Raw genomic sequence first — 21,438 nt, forward strand, 5'->3', positions numbered from 1 at the left:
TCTGGTGTACTTCGTTCAGTTACGTACTCATTATTATTTTTACGTAAGAATAGTCTAATGCTTTTCTATTTCTTAGAGTGTTTTAACGTTATTTATAGCAGAACGAAATTATTCAGTGAAAATAGCACTAATAATAATCTAAACACATTAAGCAGTTATACGAATACCTATCAATGTTCGCGACGACGAAGAAGTCGTACAATCCGATAATTCAGATTGACAAGATTTAATGTACCCATATTAAATTGTTATTATTATCCTTCATTTGAATTTGTGTGCTATACTATTTCTAACGTAAAATTACTGGACGGTGTCATATTCGGTCCTAAAGATTACATAATTCTTGATCAAGTGTAATTTAGCAAATTCGACTGATTTAAACATAATATACGTCTGGAACAGGTACACCGCCACACGCCAAAAGTACTGCTTGTAATAAAATTTTTCGTTTTAAATTTAAATGTTACTTATCTATATTAGTTTTCTGATCTTGATCCTGGATTAACAATATCATTTATATTCTGAAAATCGATTCTATATCGGGGATGTTTATTACAAATAAATTATCAATATTGATTTATAATTTATTTTGTAACTTTCAAATTATTTCGTCTTAGCACTATAAACCTGGTAAGTTTACCGACAATCGGTCGTGTTCGCGTCTTAGATGTCAGCTTCGTGTAGTCCTCCACGTCGGTTCTCTCCACTTCAAAGAACCACCAAAAAAATTGCAAATTCATTTTAAATTCATTTTAATTTTCTATACAACTACTTATCCCTTGGTGTAGATTTGACGAGCATGAAATTATTACGGCGAGGTTAGAGCGCGCCACCTGAATGGTGATTGCAAACTTTCTCATCCATCGATAAAATTATTTTATACCTCCTATATTATTATTATTAGGACGTGATAATAATAAATCATCTACCCTTATCCCGTGATGTTTAGAAAAGTACAACAAAACAATATTTTGTTTTTATGAAACAAATTATAATAAATGAGAATACATATTAAAAATAATAATAACTACTCTTATCTCAGGCAGTGAAATATTTATCTACTTCTCCAAGGTTACGCCATGTACTTATTATTTATAAATAGTGTATCAATACTATTAACACCCAAATTGTTAATAATTGTCAAGATTGTAAATCATTCGGATCAGAATTTAAAACATGTAACTGTGATATTTTTATTTATACTAAACAGTAAGCCTTTTTATTTGTTGTCGTAGTAACTACGAATCCCATATCGAATATAAATAAATATAATTATATTATACTATCATATTTTATTGTAGGAAAACCTACTTATCATGACGCATGTTGTTATTAAAACGATATAAGAATCAAATCTAGTGAAATAAAATCTGTATCATTTTACTCTTGATTTAACTTTAAATAACATAAAAGTGTATTATATATATGAGGCTTTATCGTAATTAGAATTTTGACAGTGTCAAAATCTCTTACAATTTTGTGTTTTAATTAAATACCTATCTATAAACCGCACACTGGATTATAATGATTGGTGTACATTTACTTATTGATCAAAATTTAAAACAAATACGCGAAAATATTTCGTGAAGTAAGAACACGATATTTAAACCTATCGGTTTTACAATACTACTTTTTCTAAATCAAATCAACAATAAATAAAACAAAATAATAGTTAGACACGCTGCGCAACAAATAAATAGTATGAATATTGAAGATAAGCGATTGCAATGTAAGTGAGGGTATCTTCGTCTATCTTTATCCAGAAAAACATAAGCGTATGTCTATAAATATCTCATGAAGGTTTGTTGCAGGTACTAATCTAATGTAAAGACGATTACATGGTTCTGACTTCTGAGTTTTAATTACGATTATGTATAATAAATTGTAAATAAACTAATACAGATCGACTGAGACAACGTCGAACAGCTGTTCTGGTTCGAAATTTAAACTTTTGGCGTATTCGATGTAATGCGGTACCCAATAACGCCGTGTCGCTGAGACGTAGGCACCGCAATCAGCTGTATATTAAACGCAATGTACATTAAATTATGGAGTTGAAGTACTGATTATATTTTTAACCTTAGTCTATCACGCGCGACAGACGACGTCATGAGCATTCAATAATATGACGTACTAACAGTAATGGACAATAATTATCCATCTTCGTCTTTAAAGACCAGATTGCAGTGCGTCGAAATATTGATTCATCAGTTGAGAATTAATTCATCGTGAACATTTGTTGTTATGTGCAATAAAAAAAAAAATGGTACATTATTTAATTATTAATGGTTATTGGAGTAAAACGATACTAAACAATAGAAAAATAAATCGTGATTCATGGCGAATTTGTTTTGGTTTTAGCCGGTTATCATTATCTCCCACCACTTGGCGACTTGATAATAGTAAGTAGAATGTTAACATTCCGCCGAGTCACTGTCGCCCCTCTCATCCGTACGCCAACATCGACACCAGTCCCCCACCCGTGATATTAGTGTACAGCCGTACGGGTCCGACCGAGTACCGACCGACGGCCATCATCATTCATCGTAGACAGTGTCTTGATCGGCGTAATAACAAAACACGAATAAGTTGTAACGCAATATCTTTCTTCTGTTTCCTATTCCCATTGTGTAGTTTTCGTTTGAGTTCCAGATTGCGAAAATCGTTTGTGCGCGCGCGTATGTGTACGTACGTGTGTTCTGGTTGTGTCAATTGTGTATTTGTAGTATAAGTATTGCATTTTACTATTCCCGTCTATGGCCGTGTGCGATTAACTACGTTTAAGCGTGTACAGAATATGCGCTGTACGTTGCGGAACATCTGGTGGTTGTAGCTCGACGACGATTTTGGGCGAATATAGACGCTACTGTGAGTATTCCGACGTACCTAGCACATCAATTTAGAGTCGCGACAACGCGCACGAACAAAATAAGAAATTAGAACTAACCGAACGCCTGGTAAACTCGCGCGGACATCAAAGTAATCGGTTTTTGTTCGGTCATAATTTCCCCTGTCTGATCGTGACGAGAGTAGAATCCCAGGTCGCCGCCGACAATATTTTGGTCTCGAGTCCCCACGTAGCTACTTGCCCATCAATCGCTGTCGTGTTAGCAGTGTACTGATCAGACATTGACAACCCATAACTGTTAACTTCATAGAGGTATATTAATTTGATACTTGGCCGCTATCCCTTTAATATGTCTTCAAATATTAATCGCTTCCTCTGTACTCCTGGCTTCTGCCTTATCCTCAAAGCTTAGTATTATAGTTAATATGTTTCAGTGTCATTAATTTTTTCTTCATTTAAATCATGCCATTACCTTAATAAAAATTTTAGTTTATTGACATTTCAAATTAGGCACTCGATAGGTCATGATTGTTTTTACATATCATAACATGTATCATACTTAAAAACTTAACAATATAAATGTTGCATATTATTTTCTGTAGGTACATATAGGACGAGTAGGAATCAAATTTTTAGGATATATTTTTACTATTAAACATTATATCATGTTGTATACGAATAACTACATTTAATAGTTTGTTAGTTAGCAGAATTTATTATGAGATATTAAAAATTAGGCAATGGGTAATTTTGTTTTAGTTGAATACCAAGATTCAAGAGAACAGATTTTTTAAGTTAAAAAAATTAAAAAAATTATCAATTAAGTATTTATAGAATCACTATCAGCCAAATATTTTGCTAAGGTATTTTACACTGTTACGCGATGTATTAAGAAGTATTAATACTTATTATTGATATTTAAACAAACCTTTTGGCTTTAAATAAAATTAATGTTATTGAGCATCAAACTGATATGAAATTGAATTCTGGACAAATTTTTCCCAAAAATATTGATTACTATTTACTACTGATTATATTTAACACAAATAGTAAAAATAATTGTATAATACGAGTAAACAAATTTTTAAGCAATAACTGCCATTTATTAATTAAAACTATTAGATACTTGTGAGTTGTCTTTTACTGACACCAAATTTAATTATAAAATTATGACTTTTGAGGGACCAATTCAAATATAATGTTCATTTTAGTGTTATATAAAGTTAACCTAGTTTTATTTTTTTAATCTTAATCTAAATTAAAATTTTTACAAAATGTAAGTAAAAAAGTATATTTTCTTTAAAATCTCTTAATATTTTAGTATTTTACATTTTTTGTTAATAGTTTATTGCCTAAGTATTTTTTTTTAAATATGTTCCTATTTTAATGAATAAAATAAACAGTGCCTATTGCATTAAATAAAATTCTTGCATTTTTCACAGTTTAAGGTGTCTGTAATATCATATTATAATTTTTTATTTCTAATACATAAAAATTCTTTAAAAAAAATACAATTTATAATTTGAATAACCAACCCTGTATAATAATATATATATATTTTTTTTAATTGTCAATTTTGTTGATTTTAATATCGACTTTATTTTTTAGATAATACAGTTGGTACATTTACAGCAAAATTGTTATCATTTGAATGTTTGGTATTGATTTTTTTTATTAAGGTCAAGGTATGATATTATCATGAAAACATAAGTAACATGATTACTGAAGTTATTATTATTTTAACACTGATCATAAGTTCCATTTATGAGAAAAAGTTATATCGAACATTTAAATAGGTGTCACATATTTTTTTTATAAATCAATTTATTCCAAAGTGGTTATATTACCTATATAAATACATTTTTGCCTAATTTTGCCTAATTTTGTAATATTGATGGATCTTCTGTTAGTATATATTAATACTATAGAATACAACTGTAGTAAACTTCTTTGTTTTATTTGTTCTACTATAAAAGTTAAGTTGATTTCCTACTTATATCAACTAAAAAATTATATCTCAAAATTTTATTTTAAAACTTTATTTTTATTATTGACTGGGCTGTACATTTTTTGTTTTAAAATCTTAATAAACAATATTAGGTATTCAACATATTATTTCTTTTTTAATAGAAATGTTTTATATTTATACTTTTATATTTCAAATTATACTTGAATTAAGTATTTGCTTATCTTTTATTTATTACATTTTTATCTAAATAATAACAGTATTCGATGTTCAAAAGTCAAGTTAATATTATTGTCTGGTATATTATTAAAATTATATTTGTTAATACTAATGTTTAAGTAAACATAATATTATGTTTTTAAAAATTCAAACCAAAAAACAATTACTTTTGTATATTATATTTATTTAATCATAATTTTTCAACATAATTTAATTTTATAGGAACAATAAAATACTGATCAAGTATTTTTTGAATAAAATAAATCACTCAAAAATAAAACATTAAGTTATTTTTGATTACTTGCCATGACCTTGATATAAAAGTATATACTCAAATCTCTGCCAAATATTTGTACCTATATTACATTATACATTGTTTTTATTTTTATATGAATTGTGTTGCTTACTTTAGTTTATTTATCCATATATTTTTAATTATTTTAGAGTTCATTGTACAATCATTCATAAAAAATGGCTGATGTTGATCCAGAAACTCTTCTGGAGTGGCTTAACATGGGCCAGGGTGATGAAAGAGATATGCAACTCATAGCACTAGAACAGTTATGTATGTTACTATTGATGTCTGATAACGTTGACAGATGTTTTGAAGTGTAAGGCAATAATTTATAATTATTTTGACAAAGTATAAAATTATAAATTATCAAAACTTTATTTTTTAGATGTCCGCCTCGCTCATTTTTACCAGCACTATGTCGGATATTTCTCGATGAAACTGCTCCTGATAGTGTACTTGAAGTGACTGCTAGAGCAATCACTTATTATCTAGATGTATCTGCTGAATGTACTAGACGTATTGTGGCAATTGATGGTGCATTAAAAGCAATTTGCAATCGATTAGTAATTACAGATATATTTTCAAGAACTAATAAAGATTTAGCTGAACAATGTTGTAAAGTATGTTCATTTTTTATTTGAAAGATTTTAAATAAGTAATCTATTTTTATTATTTTTGATAATTTAGGTATTGGAACTAATATGCACTCGCGAAGCAGGTGCTGTTTTTGAGGCTGGTGGCCTAAGTTCTGTATTATTGTTCATTAGCGATGTTGGATCTTGTGTACATAAAGATACTCTACATTCTGCTATGACTGTAGTTTCTAGATTATGTACTAAAATGGAACCAAATGAAGCATCATTACCCACTTGTGTTGAATCTTTATCTACAATGCTTAAACATGATGACTCTCATGTTTCTGATGGAGCTTTGAGATGCTTTGCTTCATTATCTGATAGATTTACACGTCGTGGAATTGATCCAGCTCCTCTAGCGCAACACGGACTTTTAAATGAGTTAATACTTCGATTATCTTCTGCAGCTGGACCTACAGTAACAAATATAGGAACACCTGGTACATAATTTTTTAAATAATTTCATTATTATTATTTATTCTGATAACTATAAAGTAAAAGCTTAACAATAAATTATTTATATTTTTCATTTTCAGGTCTAAATGCAAATACTTCGACTACTGAGGTTAAATCTTCTCAATCCATATCTACAGTTATAAGCTTGTTAACTACTCTTTGTCGTGGATCTAAATCTGTATCTCATGTATGTTTTATTTATTAAATAGTAAAATCTATACATTTTAAATATATTTTATGTTATACAATTTACTTTTAAGTATTATTATTTGTTGCAATAATATAGGTAAATGTTAAAAAAACAATGAAAATATTAAACTGTAATTTGTATAAATAATGAATATAATTTTCTTTTAGGATTTATTTAGATCTAACTTGGCTGATGCAATTGAAAAAGCTCTTAAAGGCGATGAAAGGTAATTTTTTTATTTTTTTCTTAGTTATAATATTTTTTAATAAATAATTTATATTTTAGATGCTGTTTGGATACTATGCGTTTAGTTGATTTATTACTAGTGTTACTTCTTGAAGGACGTGATGCTGTATCATGGAGTACAGTAGCATGTACAAGCAATAATTTATTACCAAAACTTCGACGTTTAGATTCTAGTGCTGAAAAATCTCAACGTCATTTAATTGATTGTATCAGAAGTAAAGACACAGAAGCATTGATGGAAGCTGTAAATTCTGGTGGTATGTAAAATAAAATATACTGTTCATTTTATCTCATAAATTATATAATTTTGTTAATTTGCTTAGCAATTGATGTAAACTTTGTGGATGAAGTTGGTCAAACTTTATTGAACTGGGCTTCTGCATTTGGTACTCAAGAAATGGTAGAATATTTGTGTTCTAAGGGAGCTGATGTCAATAAAGGTCTTAGGTCATCATCGTTACATTATGCTGCTTGTTTTGGAAGGCCATCTATAGCTAAAATTCTTCTAAAAAATGGTGCTAATCCGGAACTTCGAGATGAAGAAGGCAAAACTCCATTAGATAAGGCACGAGAAAGAATGGATGAAGGACATCGGGAAGTCGCTGCTATATTGGAATCTCCTGGTTAGATTTTTAATTATTAGTTATGTATAATTTAATAGGAATAAACACTAAAAAGTAAAAATTATTTTTGTAGAGTGGTTAATGTCTTCCAAAAATGAAATTGTTCAGTCAAATGAATCTAAAGAACCAAAAGGAGATCCAGAAATGGCTGCAATTTATCTCAAACGTTTATTGCCTGTTTTTTGTCATACTTTTCAATCAACTATGCTTCCGTCAATCAGGTAATGTTTAAAATAAATGAAAAAAAAAATTGTTTTTAATATATTGCATTTGAAAACAAAATTTTAGGAGAACATCTCTTTCTTTAATTAAAAAAATGGTTCACTACATTAAACCAGATTGGTTAGAAGATATATGTAGACCTGATTGTCCAAATAATCTTGCCCCTTTGTTGGTTGAAGTGCTTGCTACTGTTCTTGATAATGAGGTAATATTTAAATTAATTTTATGTGTATAATATTAATTATTTTTATTTATTTATTAATGTTTTAAAAAAAAAATTTCCAATTACTTTTTAAAAATTCTGAACTGCTTTATTCTATTTAGGAAATTAAAATGCTTTTATTTTGCCAAATTAACTTTATTCCAGGATAAGACTTGGCTGTTTTACTGTGATATGAGTGATGAGGGCCAGAAATATTTGCCTCGAAAACTCTACAAGATGTTAATTATTAAAAAAAATTATAAATCTTTGATGGTAAAATAATCTAATTGTTTTGCACGCCTCATAGAAAAATTTAGGACTGCATAAATAATACATTTAATTGAATGATTTATTTTTCATAATAATATTATACTTAATAAATCTTTAAAATCAATTATATTATATACCAAGTCTTAAAAGTTAATATTCGTAAGAAAATTCTTCTGAATTAAAAAAAAATATATATGTTAGTGCTCCCTCTCAACCGTAGTACCACAGTAAAAAAAAAAGCATACTTCAACTTCATTAATTTTATTGAAAAATAAAATATTTAAACTATTAACTAATATTAAGTTGAATTATTTATAATTACTAATAATTCTACTAAATAGAAAAAAAAAATGAAAATTTCACAACAATTCATCTCTTTGTTAAATTTAATTATGTACCGATTAAAATTGTGTAAATAAGTATAATTATTTTTTTTATCTTACTTAAAATAAAATTTAGAAAATAAATTTTTAATTTAATTAATCGGTATGATTTTAATTATTAAAGAAGCATTTATGTATCTAATATTTTATAGTATTAATATATAATCCATTAAGGGAATTCGATACTTACTGTTTTTAATGAGTTAATTTTAGATTATTTTCTAAGCGCATTAATTCCTAGTAATAGTAGTATATGTTATATATGACATATGTAAAATAATTAACAAAGCATTCCCACACGTATACATACATAACAATAAATTGCATAATGAGTAATAATTACTTAATTCTAAAATATTGATATTTTGCCAATTGCATTATCCTAATATCCGATAAAATTACTGAAAACATTTAAATTTTTTATGTTTAAATTGACTTTCTTCCGTTATTACATATTAAATGTTACTTTTAAATTATTCCAAAAATGTTAAAATCAAATTTTGAATGGTTAAGAAAATTTCAATTTCAAAGTATCAGGTAATTTTAGCTTAACTGACAAATTCAAATTATACTATGTTTATATAATTCATATCTCATTATTAGGAAATTCTATACAATTAATAAGTTCAGTTTGGTAAGTAAAAATACCTACTAAGAATCGAATCTCCTTAATGGAAATAGTTGCAAATGTCTTTAACCATGTATTAATCCATGCATTTTTATCTTAAATAAATTGTTTTTGTTCTTAAATATAATGTGTTCAATATATTTTAATATAATTATTTTAATAAATTGTATTTAAATAATTGATATTGCTTAATTTAGGAAGATGATGATGGACATGTCATCGCTTTACAAACCATTTATGACCTTTTAAATAAGTCTCAAGATACATTTCTTGACCATTTTGCACGTCTGGGAGTTTTTTGTAAAGTACAACAGCTTATTGGACCTGACAGTAATCCAGAAAAATATAAAGTCCAACAAATTGATTCAAAAACTGTATGTATTAAAAAGTTATTAATTACACTTTGATTCAATAATTAAAATAAATTGATGAAATTAGTGTCTTTTGTGAATAAATCTCTGTAATGATGTATACATTTTGATTCATATATTTATTGATTACTTAGTTTCAAATTGAGGATGCTAAAGAAATATTGCCAGGTCATGCATATCATTGGAAAGAATGGTTTTTCTGTCGTGGTCGAGATTGTCTTTATGCTTGGAATGACTATGTTGTCTTAGAGTTGTCAAATGGTAGTAATGGATGGTTTAGATTTATGATCAATGATAAATTGTCCACAATGTATTCCAGTGGAAGCCCTGAAGGACAGCCAGATACAAGTAAATTTACAAATTATTTTCTTTTATACTTTACAATATGTGCATATTTTAAATTTATATTGAATGAATTTGATATAGATAAAACTAGAGTTACTGATCAACCATCTACAGATGGTAAATATGCAGTTTAATTAATAACTATTATTATTAATTTAATTTAACGAACTTAGTATTTGCAATCTTATAATTTTTTCATTAATATTATCATACTATCTTTTCTGCTATTCAATTTTTATTTTTCTGTAATATTGCTTAATATTATATTACCATAATTTATTTAATTGACCATCAGAATTTCAAATTATTTCATATAATCCAGAGAATTTGAAGTTATATCTTTTTCATAACATTTTGGACATTTTATTAAATATATATTATGCGGTAATAGTTTTTATTAATTGTAAAACATAGAACCATAATCATATAAAGTTTTCTCATCTATATTTTACATCTGCTTTGTGTTCTTTTTAATACATTGTGATGTCCCTTGTACAACTTAATTAATTTTGCATTTTAGTAATTACTTAATTTCAAGAACGTTCTTTTTTAAATTATAATAATAGATATTAACTTGTATAAAGCATACTGTTTTGATTTAATAGAATATAATTATATAAGGCTGTATGTTATATTTGTGACTATAATAACAATAAATTATTGTTATTTTTAGAAAACAAAACTGAATTTATTGAAAAATATTTAAAAGCCAAAGTGTTTGTTAAGCTTAATACAGTTAGCCAACCAATTTTAAGTACTCCAGGTTTAAATAGAATAGCAGTTGGTAACTGGATTCTTATTTCAAAAAAAGATTGTGAACTAAGCATACAAAACTCTGATGGTTTACAAGTAATTATATATTTGATTTATTTATTTAAAGTATTATTTTATCACAATATTTGACTAATTTTATAGCAAATTACAACATTAATATATGGAACCAATGGATTTTCTTTTCAATCTAATCGTGGTAATCAGCATATGTTTACTGCTTTGATACCACTTAAAAGTGATTTTACCTCAGGTTGGGAAACAGTTAAAAAAGCAAATATAGTAGCAGCAACAGCTGAAAGTATTGGACAAAAGGTAAATATTACTTACAGCTTCTTTATTTATATTTATTTAAACAATCTATATAATTCTTTAGATTCGTAAACAAGCACAAGAAATATTTGATTCATTTTTTAAAGCTGCTCAGGCTCAGCCAAGGGGTGTTGTCTCAAGGTTAAGCAAAATTGTCAAAGCTATTGAATCAGCTATTCAAAATCAAGTATGTATTCTTAAAATATAGTAAATAGCTACAACTGCATAAATAATAATTTTGTGCGCTTAGTGCTTACATCAAAATAATATATGTTGTAAAAAAACATAATAAAATCATTCTTTTTTCTGTCCCCATTGTTGAATTAATAATGTTTTTTAATTTCTCAGTCTTCTGTAATCAGAGATGGCTCCAATAAAGATTTTTGGGAATCAGCTCTTTGCAAAGCAGTATTAGACTTAAAAAAATTGTTAATGGAAGATGAAGGCAGTGTTTCGGCATATGAAATATATAGCAGTGGTTTAGTTGAAGTTTTATTAAAACTTTTAACAATCAATAGTCTTGAAGAAGATGATGATATAGAATTACAGAAACTTAGGATTGAAATTTTTGTTAAATGTTTCAAAGTAAATATTTATTTATTTATTAATGTCATAATTTATTTGAACTAATTTATTTTTAATTGTTAATCAGGAAAAGAAAAATGAAAAAGGAATAGAGACTTGTGCTTCTGTTTTAGTACAAAAGCTGATATCTGTCTTAGAATCTATTGAAAGATTACCTGTGTATTTGTATGAATCCCCTGGTCCTTTCCACGGATTACAAGTAAAATAATAATAGTTTATTTATAAACAAGTGTATATTGATGGTAAAACATTTTTTTTTTTTTTTTTTTAGATATTATCAAGGCGTATAAGATTTCGTTTGGAAAAAGCTGTTAAAGAAACCACTCTTGTTGATCGTACTGGTAGAGGCTTAAGAATGGAGCCTCTAACTACTGTGCATCAACTTGAAAAACATCTATTAAAAATGGTTGCTAAACAGTGGTATGATCATGAACGTACCACATATAATTATGTTAAGAAACTCAAAGATAAAAATAATATACCAATGAAGTTCAAGCATTATTATGATTTTGATAAAAATGGTGTCTTATATTGGATTGGAACAAATGGAAAAACTTCAGTAGATTGGGTTAATCCAGGTCAATATGGATTAATGCTAGTTCAGTCTTCAGATGGTCGCAATTTACCATATGGTCAAGTAGAAGATATTCTAAGCAGAGATTCTGTTGCAATTAACTGTCATACTAATGATGATAGCAAAGCATGGTTTTCTATTGACTTAGGGTTATTTATAATTCCAACTGATTATACGCTTAGGCATGCTAGAGGTTATGGTCGTTCTGCACTGCGAAATTGGTTATTCCAAGTAAGATAATTATTATTTATTTTTATTAATATTTTTCATTATTATATATTTATGATTTAAACAGATGTCTAAAGATGGCTCTAATTGGATTACTTTATACACACATATTGATGATACAGCATTAAATGAACCAGGAAATACTGCTACTTGGTCCATAGAAATAAATGATAAGGAAGAAACTCAGGGTTGGCGGCATGTTAGAATACAACAGAATGGTAAAAATGCATCAGGGCAAACACATTATCTCTCATTATCTGGTTTTGAAATTTATGGAAATGTTACTGGTGTATGTGAAGACTTAGGTAAGTTAATAATTCATAATGTTTTTTAACCGTAAATAGAAATAAAATTATATTTTGTAGGTAAAGCAGCTAAAGAAGCAGAAGCTAGTCTGAAACGTCAACGACGTATGTTCAAGGCACAAATGTATAAGCAAATGGTAACTGGCGCTCGAGTCATGCGTGGTATTGATTGGAAATGGAGAGATCAAGATGGAAATCCACCTTGTGTTGGAACAGTTACTGGAGACTTGCATAATGGTAAATAGTGTTTATAGTTAATTTATTTTAATAATGTGAATCTTAAGTCTTAAATTTAAGACTTTAATATTGGGGTCAGGTTGGATAGACGTTTTGTGGGATCACGGAGTTACAAACTCATACCGAATGGGTGCTGAAGGAAAGTATGATCTACGGCTAGTCAATGAACCCCAACCTACATCTGCCTGTATGTGATGAATAAGATAGTTGTTTATAATCTCAAAAATTTTACCAGTTGTGTGTTTTATTTGTAGCATGTAGAACCCTTTGTACAAATGTATAATTTAAATATATCCTCTAGAATTTAGATTATCTGTAAGCATTTATACTCAAATTAAAATATAATTTAAGCTTGCACCATAGTTTAATCAGTGCTTGAATTAGTTAAAATCAAAAATAAAATATCAATTTAATGTTAAAATAATTTAATATGCTTCAATATTACAAAAATAAAATATGTGATACACTTTTTCAAATCAAGCACTGTTAAGACTACAGTTTTCAACATATTATTCTTATATTATATGTATATTTTATTTGATAGAAATCCATTGTGTTAACTGCATGTTAATTATTTGCAACCCTTAAAAAATCTAAAAAATCAATGTATTTTAATTGCATATTTATTTATTTTTTTTTTGTAATAGCTTCAAAAATGTTCAAAAACATTCCAAATGCAACCCTATCTAGCATCATGACAAGAATGTCTAGTTCTACTCCTATTTTACCTGAAACATCTAATGATAATAATGCTATTGTTTCTGTAACCAATACAGATCAAATATCTTCTGCAGAGAATTTGGCAGTAAAGGTAGTTGTTGGAACCTATTATTATTTATAAATCAATTCATTATTTTATAAAATTTATTATATGTTAAATTTATAAAATGTTGAATTATATTATAGCAAGCCGCCGCACAGCAATTTACTGATACCATAATGTCAGTCATGAGAATGGAACCTTCTACAGTAACTCCAGCAACTAATAACTCATTAGATAATTCCCTTCGAATAGTAGTCCACCCAACTCCTTCAGTTGATCTCGCTACAATTGTTGAATCTACATCAAATGGTTAGTAAATTAATATAAAAATCACTATATATTATTTTAATCTTTACATTATAATTTTTTTTTCTTAGATGAAACTCAACAAAATATTGAAAATAATAAGAAAAATAGTAACTGTTATGAAGAAGAATTTTTACCAGCTTTGGGAAGAGTGAAACCAACTTACAGACGTAGTTCTGTTACCAGTTTAGTTCACACATTACAATCCATTCAAATTGATTCACCTCCTAATAATAAAGTAAATTATTTATTTATTTTTAATATTCTGTATTTTAAAGTTTTAAAATAAATTATATTGTATTCAATTTTATCTATATTTCAGGTTAACTCAAAAGAAAAACCAATTATAATCATGCATCATAATACATCAGATGTTTCCAATACTCAAACACAAGATCTACCTACTGATACTTTAATAAATAATGCAAACAACTCGGCTTTTAATACAGAGATATGTAGTCCAAATAATTTAGGTATTGTTTTTTTTTTTTTTTTTAAATATTTTTAACTAATAAATGTTCAGATAAATTATTTTAAAATTTTAACACGGTTATTGTTTGTTAGATTTAGAAAAAGAAAATAAAAAAGAAGAGAACCGAAATAATTCTTCAAATCACATGAGTGTTAGTGTTCCAAATTTAGCATCTAATGCACCACCTAGAACACAAGGAGATATTTCATTACAAAAGCCTTTAGCAGAAACTTATGCTCCATATCAAAAGTATAGGAATTTTGATCGAAACAATAGTCATAATAATCAAACTCAAGTTCCTAATCATATGCCTCAACGTGTACCAACTTCAGTATCCAGTCTTGTTCGTTTGGCTCTATCTTCTAATTTTCCAAGTAAGTAATTATAACAATATTTATAATATTGAAATAATAATTCACTAAACCTTATCTACATAAAATTTGATAAATAAATTATTAACTAGTCATTATAGTCCTTATTATTTAGGAAATTAAAAAAAAAAATTTTTATTGTTTTTAAAAATTTAAAAAAAACTTTTAAAATGTAACTTGCTTCTTAAACTTTTAAGTATATAGTAAAAACAAATATTTTAAAAATAAATGTTATTAATAAATTATAATAGTAAGTATATCATTATTCATAACTTATTTATTCAATTCCATTATTAAAATTATTATTTATAAAACTCGAAACAAGATTATTTTACTAATATAAAAGTATTATAATTAGGATATAAATGTTTAAATTATTATTTTAGGTGGTTTGCTTCAAACAGCACAAAGTTATCCTAGCTTATCGGCTAATAATACTTCAAATAATTCATGTTCTATTACAACCATTGCAAATAGAACATTTTGTGTTGGTGAAGCTCTAACTATGAGTTTAGCATCGACATCAAGTGATAGTGAACAAGTCAGTTTAGAAGTTAGTGTCTGTATTTTGTGTCATAGTTTATTTAATGTACTAACAACTCGCCTTTTATAGGATTTTTTGGACAGTGTTCGTGCTCCAGCCTTATTTGCAGAACTTGAAGATGATGAAGAAATTGTTGAAGATGATGATATTCCAGATGATGATGAAAACGAAGATGAACAAGAATATGAAGAGGTAATGGTCTCCAGAAATCTACTAAGTATGGTAAGGAGTGAATGAGCTGATTAATTATCATGTTATTGATTTTTTTTACTATATCAAACATAAAATATCTAGTTATATATTAATTTAATATTAATAATATAACTTCTTTTTTTTTTTAGGAAGATGAAGCATTTGCAGCCCAACAGCATGCTGCTATTGAAAGTATTGTGGGTGCTGATAGATGTGGTAATCCATATAAAAGACGTTCGTGGGATGATGATTATGTTCTTAGAAGAGAATTCACAGCATTAATACCAGCATTTGATCCTCGGCCAGGGCGTACTAATGTCAACCAAACATCTGATTTAGAAGTTATTGCTCCCCCTGATGATGAAAATGATGAAATTCCTGATGTTTTTACCGAAAATTCGACTACTGTTAACAACCAAACATCATTACCAAGAATTAAGTTGACTCTAAAAGGACCTAATTTGCCAGGAGTAAGGATGTAAAACTTAATTTTCAAATTTTCAATTATTTATTTATAATTAAATTTACAGATTAAAGATGTAGAAGTTGAGCTTAAAGATTCTAATTGGACAATTTTTCATGCTGTTCAGAAGTTGGCTCAATTGGCAGATCTTGGTAGTCGTCAAGAAAAATCTCGGCGAATTTGGGAACCTACTTACACGTGAGTAAAAGATAATAATTATTCATATAGAAAAAAGTTTGGTTATTTAACAAATATGAGTGGTCGACCTTATGCTGCTATTTTTTATCTATTAGGCAAAGGGTTGTCACCTAAACCGCAGGTTAAATCCAGCCTCTTGTAGGTATATATCTGTTCCACCAACAATATTTTTTTTAATACTAGTTTTTTGCACATGATCAATATTTGATATATTAGGAACCGACATTTATCTTTACTTACAACTATAGTCACAATAATAGCAATTATTAACTGATTTTAAAGATTTCTGCCCCTTAAATTTTTTTTTCAAATCTGGTTTTCCATAGAATTTAATTGACAGCTCCTGTGTTAGCCTTTCAACTTTAGGCAATTTGGCATTTAAGTTTGTGTACTATCAGACCCAGCAGCAAAGCTTAAAAATTTTTATTTTACTAAAGATGCCTACTAGCTTAAACAATTAGTTAACTTTATAGATAGAATAAATTTACTACTATAGAATCATCCACACTTTAACAAGTTTATTAATGTTATTATGTCTATTTTACACAAAATGAACATTTAGATATATTTTTACAGAATATTATAATATTTATTACATTTTAATGAAATAATTATTTATAGAATCATGTATGAAGAATTAACCAACAAAGATCAAATACTCAATTCAGATCCTGATAATCAATGGGATTCTGATTTACCTATATTTTCTACAAGAACACAATTAAGTAATACAGGTTGCACTGTTGATCATGTACTTCAACTCTTAAGGCAGCTTCATAATCTTTCCATTAATCCAATGATCTCTTTACTTAAACCATACACTGATGACTTCTTCGAAGGTAACAGATTTTATATTATAGTTTAATGTATTTAATATATTATATTTAGAGTAGAGTTAAGTTAGTGAGACAGCTTTACCTATATAATAAGAGGGAAAGAAAAAATATAAATATGATATTAAAGTACCTTCAGAATTAAACATTAATTTGTTAATACAATTGTTAACTTAGTGACAAAATTTCATCAAAAATATGGCTCTGTTTATGTTCCAATTCAAACAATTCTTATAAATTAAACTTTATCAATAGCATTCCTCATTTTATCATTGTGGATTTAAATATGATAAGTTTAAAAACATTTTCTCCAAAAAATTTGAAAAATATCTGCCTAATAATAAATTTCTTGAAAGCTGCCATTAATTTTAATATTGATTTAAATTTATACTGATTTTCAGCACAAATTAAAGATGACGGAGAGTTGACAAACAGTGAAATATTCAATAGTAAAAAAATGACTAATAAACTTGTTCAACAAATTCAAGATCCTTTGGTATTAAGTTCAGGTGCACTTCCATCTTGGTGTGAACATTTAAACCTGTCTTATTCATTTTTATTCCCATTTGAAACAAGACATTTGTATTTTAATTGCACTGCATTTGGGCCATCTAGGTAAATAAATATATGATAGAACACTGATTATCCTAACTAAATATTGTCAAGGGTGGTGCGGATAAATATAAATCCAGATAATTGAAATATGACACATTAAAAGTTATATATGCATATAAATAAATTTTATTCATTATTTATAACATAATTTGACATTTGTGACAATTAACAAATTATTGTCATAATTCATATCATAAAAAATAAGATAAAATTGACTTGGTGTGTACATTATTTATTACAAAGGTTAGAAAAGCAGCGATATTTTAGTCTACTTCATTGTTGACTTTTTCATTAGAGCAACAAAGTTTCTTAATTTCATTAATTGTAGCAATTGAGTAGTGTTTAATTTGTCTCACATCTTAAGTCATTTAAATACCAAATCCAAGGTATTAAAAACTTTATTATGAGACAGCCTATATTCAATCAAATTTTCATCTGTTTCATTTTCCTCTCCTTCAGCATCACTTCATTTAAGCTATGAACTATTTCATTATACCACATTATATTCATCAGAATCTCTTAATACATTGACTTGATAATGACATTATGGACACTGAATTTCACCTGTTAAAATGGTTGACCAACTAAATTAACCACAGTTAGAAAACTGACCTACTAAGAAAAATACCAAAATACCAACGCCATGTCAATAGTCAATAATAAATATTAATAATCAGCATTTGATAATTATAAGATGGATGTATAATGAACGATTACGATTATGCGGAATGACAAAATACTATAACAATTAAAAAGTTATAATAAAAAATAAATCTTTTTTCTCTCTTTCGGATAATTGGAGTTCTATTGTATTTTATTAGTATTTATTTGTATTTAATGTTATAATAATAAATCATTTTAGATCTATTGTATGGTTACAATCTCAGCGAGAGAATGTTGAACGACATCGCACTGGTTCAAGTCTTCCTCTTAGAAGAGAAGAAGAGTATAGAGTTGGTCGTTTAAAACATGATCGAGTTCGTATACCACGAGGTGAAAATATACTTGCATGGGGTAGACAACTCATGCGCGCTCACATTGATCGACAAACGGTATTGGAAGTCGAGTTTATGGGTGAAGAAGGTACTGGATTAGGTCCCACATTAGAATTTTATTCGTTAATTGCTGCTGAGTTTCAGCGAAAAGATCTCTGTAAGTATAGTGTATCTTGATAATTTTCCATTACTTAAAATTTAATTTAAAAATGTAAACATGTTATACTATTGTAGGTATGTGGATGTGTAATGATGATATGCCCGAAGAAACTCCTCAAGGTATTTGGCTTGAAGAAGGAGTCAAACCACCTGGCTATTATGTTAGACGTACTGGTGGACTTTACCCAGCACCATTGCCTCAAGATTCACCATGTTGCGATAGAGCTGTAAAACATTTTTGGTTCCTTGGCATGTTCCTAGCAAAAGTTCTTCAAGATAATCGTTTAATCGACCTTCCATTATCATTGCCGTTCCTAAAACTTTTAACTAAAGCAAAAAATAATGAGTAAGTTGACTGATTATTGACATATTTTTTGAAAATATATTTAATAAATACAATTATTTATTAGATCGGGTAGAGTGCTGAATGAATCAGACTTGTTTGATATTGACGAAGAACAAGCAATATTTATAAAAGATTTAAATTTGTTAATTTTGGCAAAAGAAAAAATTTTATTAGATCAATCATTAAGTGATGAAGAAAAAAAGGAACAAATTAAAAACTTACGATTTCAATGTGGCTCTGTAGGCAAAGTAGACCTAGATAGCCTGAGTTTGACTATGACTTACTTACCATCATCTTCCTGTTTCCCATTTACACATATTAATTTAGTTGAAGATGGTCTCGAGAAGGATGTTAACATGGATAATGTTGAGCAATTTGTTAATTTATTGACCGATTTTGTATTGGAGACAGGTATTAAGAGACAAATGGATGCACTAAAGGCAGGTTTTTGCCGTGTATTTTCAAATGAAAAGTTAAATGCATTTACTCCACTTGAGATTAGACGAATGTTATGTGGCCAACAAGAACCAGAATGGACCCGAGAAGATCTATTGAACTACACTGAACCCAAATTAGGATATAATAAAGAAAGGTATAAAAAAGAAAAAGTATCGATATATTTAAAAAATTTTATGTATTAGTTTAATTGACTAAAAAATTTTGTAATACACCCAGGCTTTTAACTTATAATTTTTATTTTATTTAAATACTTTTTTACATAAAATAGAAAATTTTTATGTATAAACTTTTAATATAGGTTATCAATTTTTAAGGAATTTAAATTGTATGTTGTACATAATATACATCTATATTTATGTTAATGTGTAATCCCATATAGCTATTTAGTTATTAAATCACTAGACAATTAACTTTGACTATTATTAACAATTCTAAAATATTATTTCAGTCCTGGATTCTTACGTTTGGTAAACGTTTTGGAACAAATGAATTCTGAAGAACGTAAATCATTCTTACAATTTACTACTGGCTGTTCGTCGTTACCACCGGGAGGCTTAGCAAATTTGTATCCAAGGCTTACTGTGGTCCGTAAAGTTGATGCTGGTGCAGGTAGTTTCCCATCAGTAAACACTTGCGTCCATTACTTGAAATTACCAGAGTACCCTGATGAACATACATTGAGGGAACGCCTGTTAGCTGCAACACTTGAAAAAGGTTTCCACCTCAACTAATAACACTATTTTTATTAACAATGTTATTATCTTTAACCAAACTATATAAGTTTCTCGCAGAAATAGTATCTTTAAAATTATATTTCTCGTTGTGCACCATTTTTTTTTTTTATATCCATATACTTAATTTTAAATTTCTGTGGCTACAAACTAATAGTATTTAAATATCTTAAAAGTTCCACTCATATGTACCAGTGTGATAATAATTTTTTTTTTTTATTGTTTCCATATAATGATTTATCTAATATATATTGATATTGTGATGTTAAATATTAATATATATTTTTTTTTTAGTCCTAAGTGTAAGTGTTTTGTCATAATTATAGATCTAAGGTTTTAAAAAATTAAATATTATACTGACTGTTTGTCTTGTGAGAATTAGCAAAATTATAAAACATTCATCAAAATATAAATCATAATATTATGTAATTTAATTTGTAGAATTCAATATGTGTTCTTTATTGTTATTTCTCTCATTTGAAAGCATAATTGACTATCTCAAATGAAAACTAACATGTTGTTGATACTTTATTATCACTATATTCATAGCAGATACTATTTTAAAGCGAACATTGTACAAACAATACTATTTTGTTGATGACATTTAGATTACGCTATACTATATGTAGTGTCTCAATTTTACAAACGCATATCATATCAAATCATTCGACTTGAATAATCCAATGATTAACAATGCTATGTTTAATAACAGAGTAAATTTACCTACTATCAAATTTAAAAGTAAAAATATAAACCAGTGTACCTTGAGTACCCATAGTACTCACTAAGTCTGAGCAGAAGGAGCCATATTCATAATTTAATAATTAAATGTAACCATTAAAATAAAAAAAAGATATTTTCTTCTATAAAGACAATGTATAAGCAATATATATTTTGGGGGGTTTATGCTATTATTTTTCAATTTAAGTATCTTAAGTTTGATTGGATACCTAAAACCTTAAATAAACCAAAAATAAAATATATCATTGTTTTCTATGAAATATTAATGTAATAAATAATAATGACTAGTCAGATAATCTGACTAATATTTAATGTTGTTCAAAATCATTGCCGCAAATA

General features: G+C 27.4%; 1 protein-coding gene across 1 annotated transcript; it reads left to right on the forward strand.

Moving 5' to 3' along the window:
- The first annotated feature begins 2,486 nt into the window (after nucleotides 1-2,486).
- Nucleotides 2,487-20,358, forward strand: LOC112593417 (E3 ubiquitin-protein ligase Ufd4). The gene is made up of 37 exons (XM_025337805.1): nucleotides 2,487-2,868; nucleotides 5,478-5,644; nucleotides 5,714-5,948; nucleotides 6,016-6,403; nucleotides 6,500-6,606; nucleotides 6,777-6,835; nucleotides 6,895-7,112; nucleotides 7,179-7,478; nucleotides 7,552-7,699; nucleotides 7,767-7,905; nucleotides 9,381-9,557; nucleotides 9,689-9,902; nucleotides 9,981-10,016; nucleotides 10,573-10,748; nucleotides 10,815-10,985; nucleotides 11,047-11,169; nucleotides 11,331-11,567; nucleotides 11,635-11,766; nucleotides 11,839-12,372; nucleotides 12,437-12,674; nucleotides 12,735-12,911; nucleotides 12,991-13,098; nucleotides 13,559-13,722; nucleotides 13,818-13,983; nucleotides 14,052-14,218; nucleotides 14,303-14,453; nucleotides 14,545-14,826; nucleotides 15,210-15,376; nucleotides 15,437-15,589; nucleotides 15,709-16,029; nucleotides 16,090-16,220; nucleotides 16,842-17,059; nucleotides 17,455-17,668; nucleotides 18,531-18,820; nucleotides 18,898-19,168; nucleotides 19,233-19,760; nucleotides 20,076-20,358. Exons 2-37 carry the CDS (start codon nucleotides 5,505-5,507, stop codon nucleotides 20,356-20,358), a joined length of 7,563 nt encoding a protein of 2,520 aa, XP_025193590.1. The 5' UTR covers nucleotides 2,487-2,868; nucleotides 5,478-5,504.
- The last annotated feature ends 1,080 nt before the right edge of the window (nucleotides 20,359-21,438 follow it).

The sequence above is a fragment of the Melanaphis sacchari genome, unplaced genomic scaffold (assembly GCF_002803265.2).
Source record: "Melanaphis sacchari strain LSU unplaced genomic scaffold, SCAv2.0 Contig202_pilon_pilon, whole genome shotgun sequence".
In the NCBI taxonomy this organism is placed as follows: Eukaryota; Metazoa; Arthropoda; class Insecta; order Hemiptera; family Aphididae; genus Melanaphis; species Melanaphis sacchari.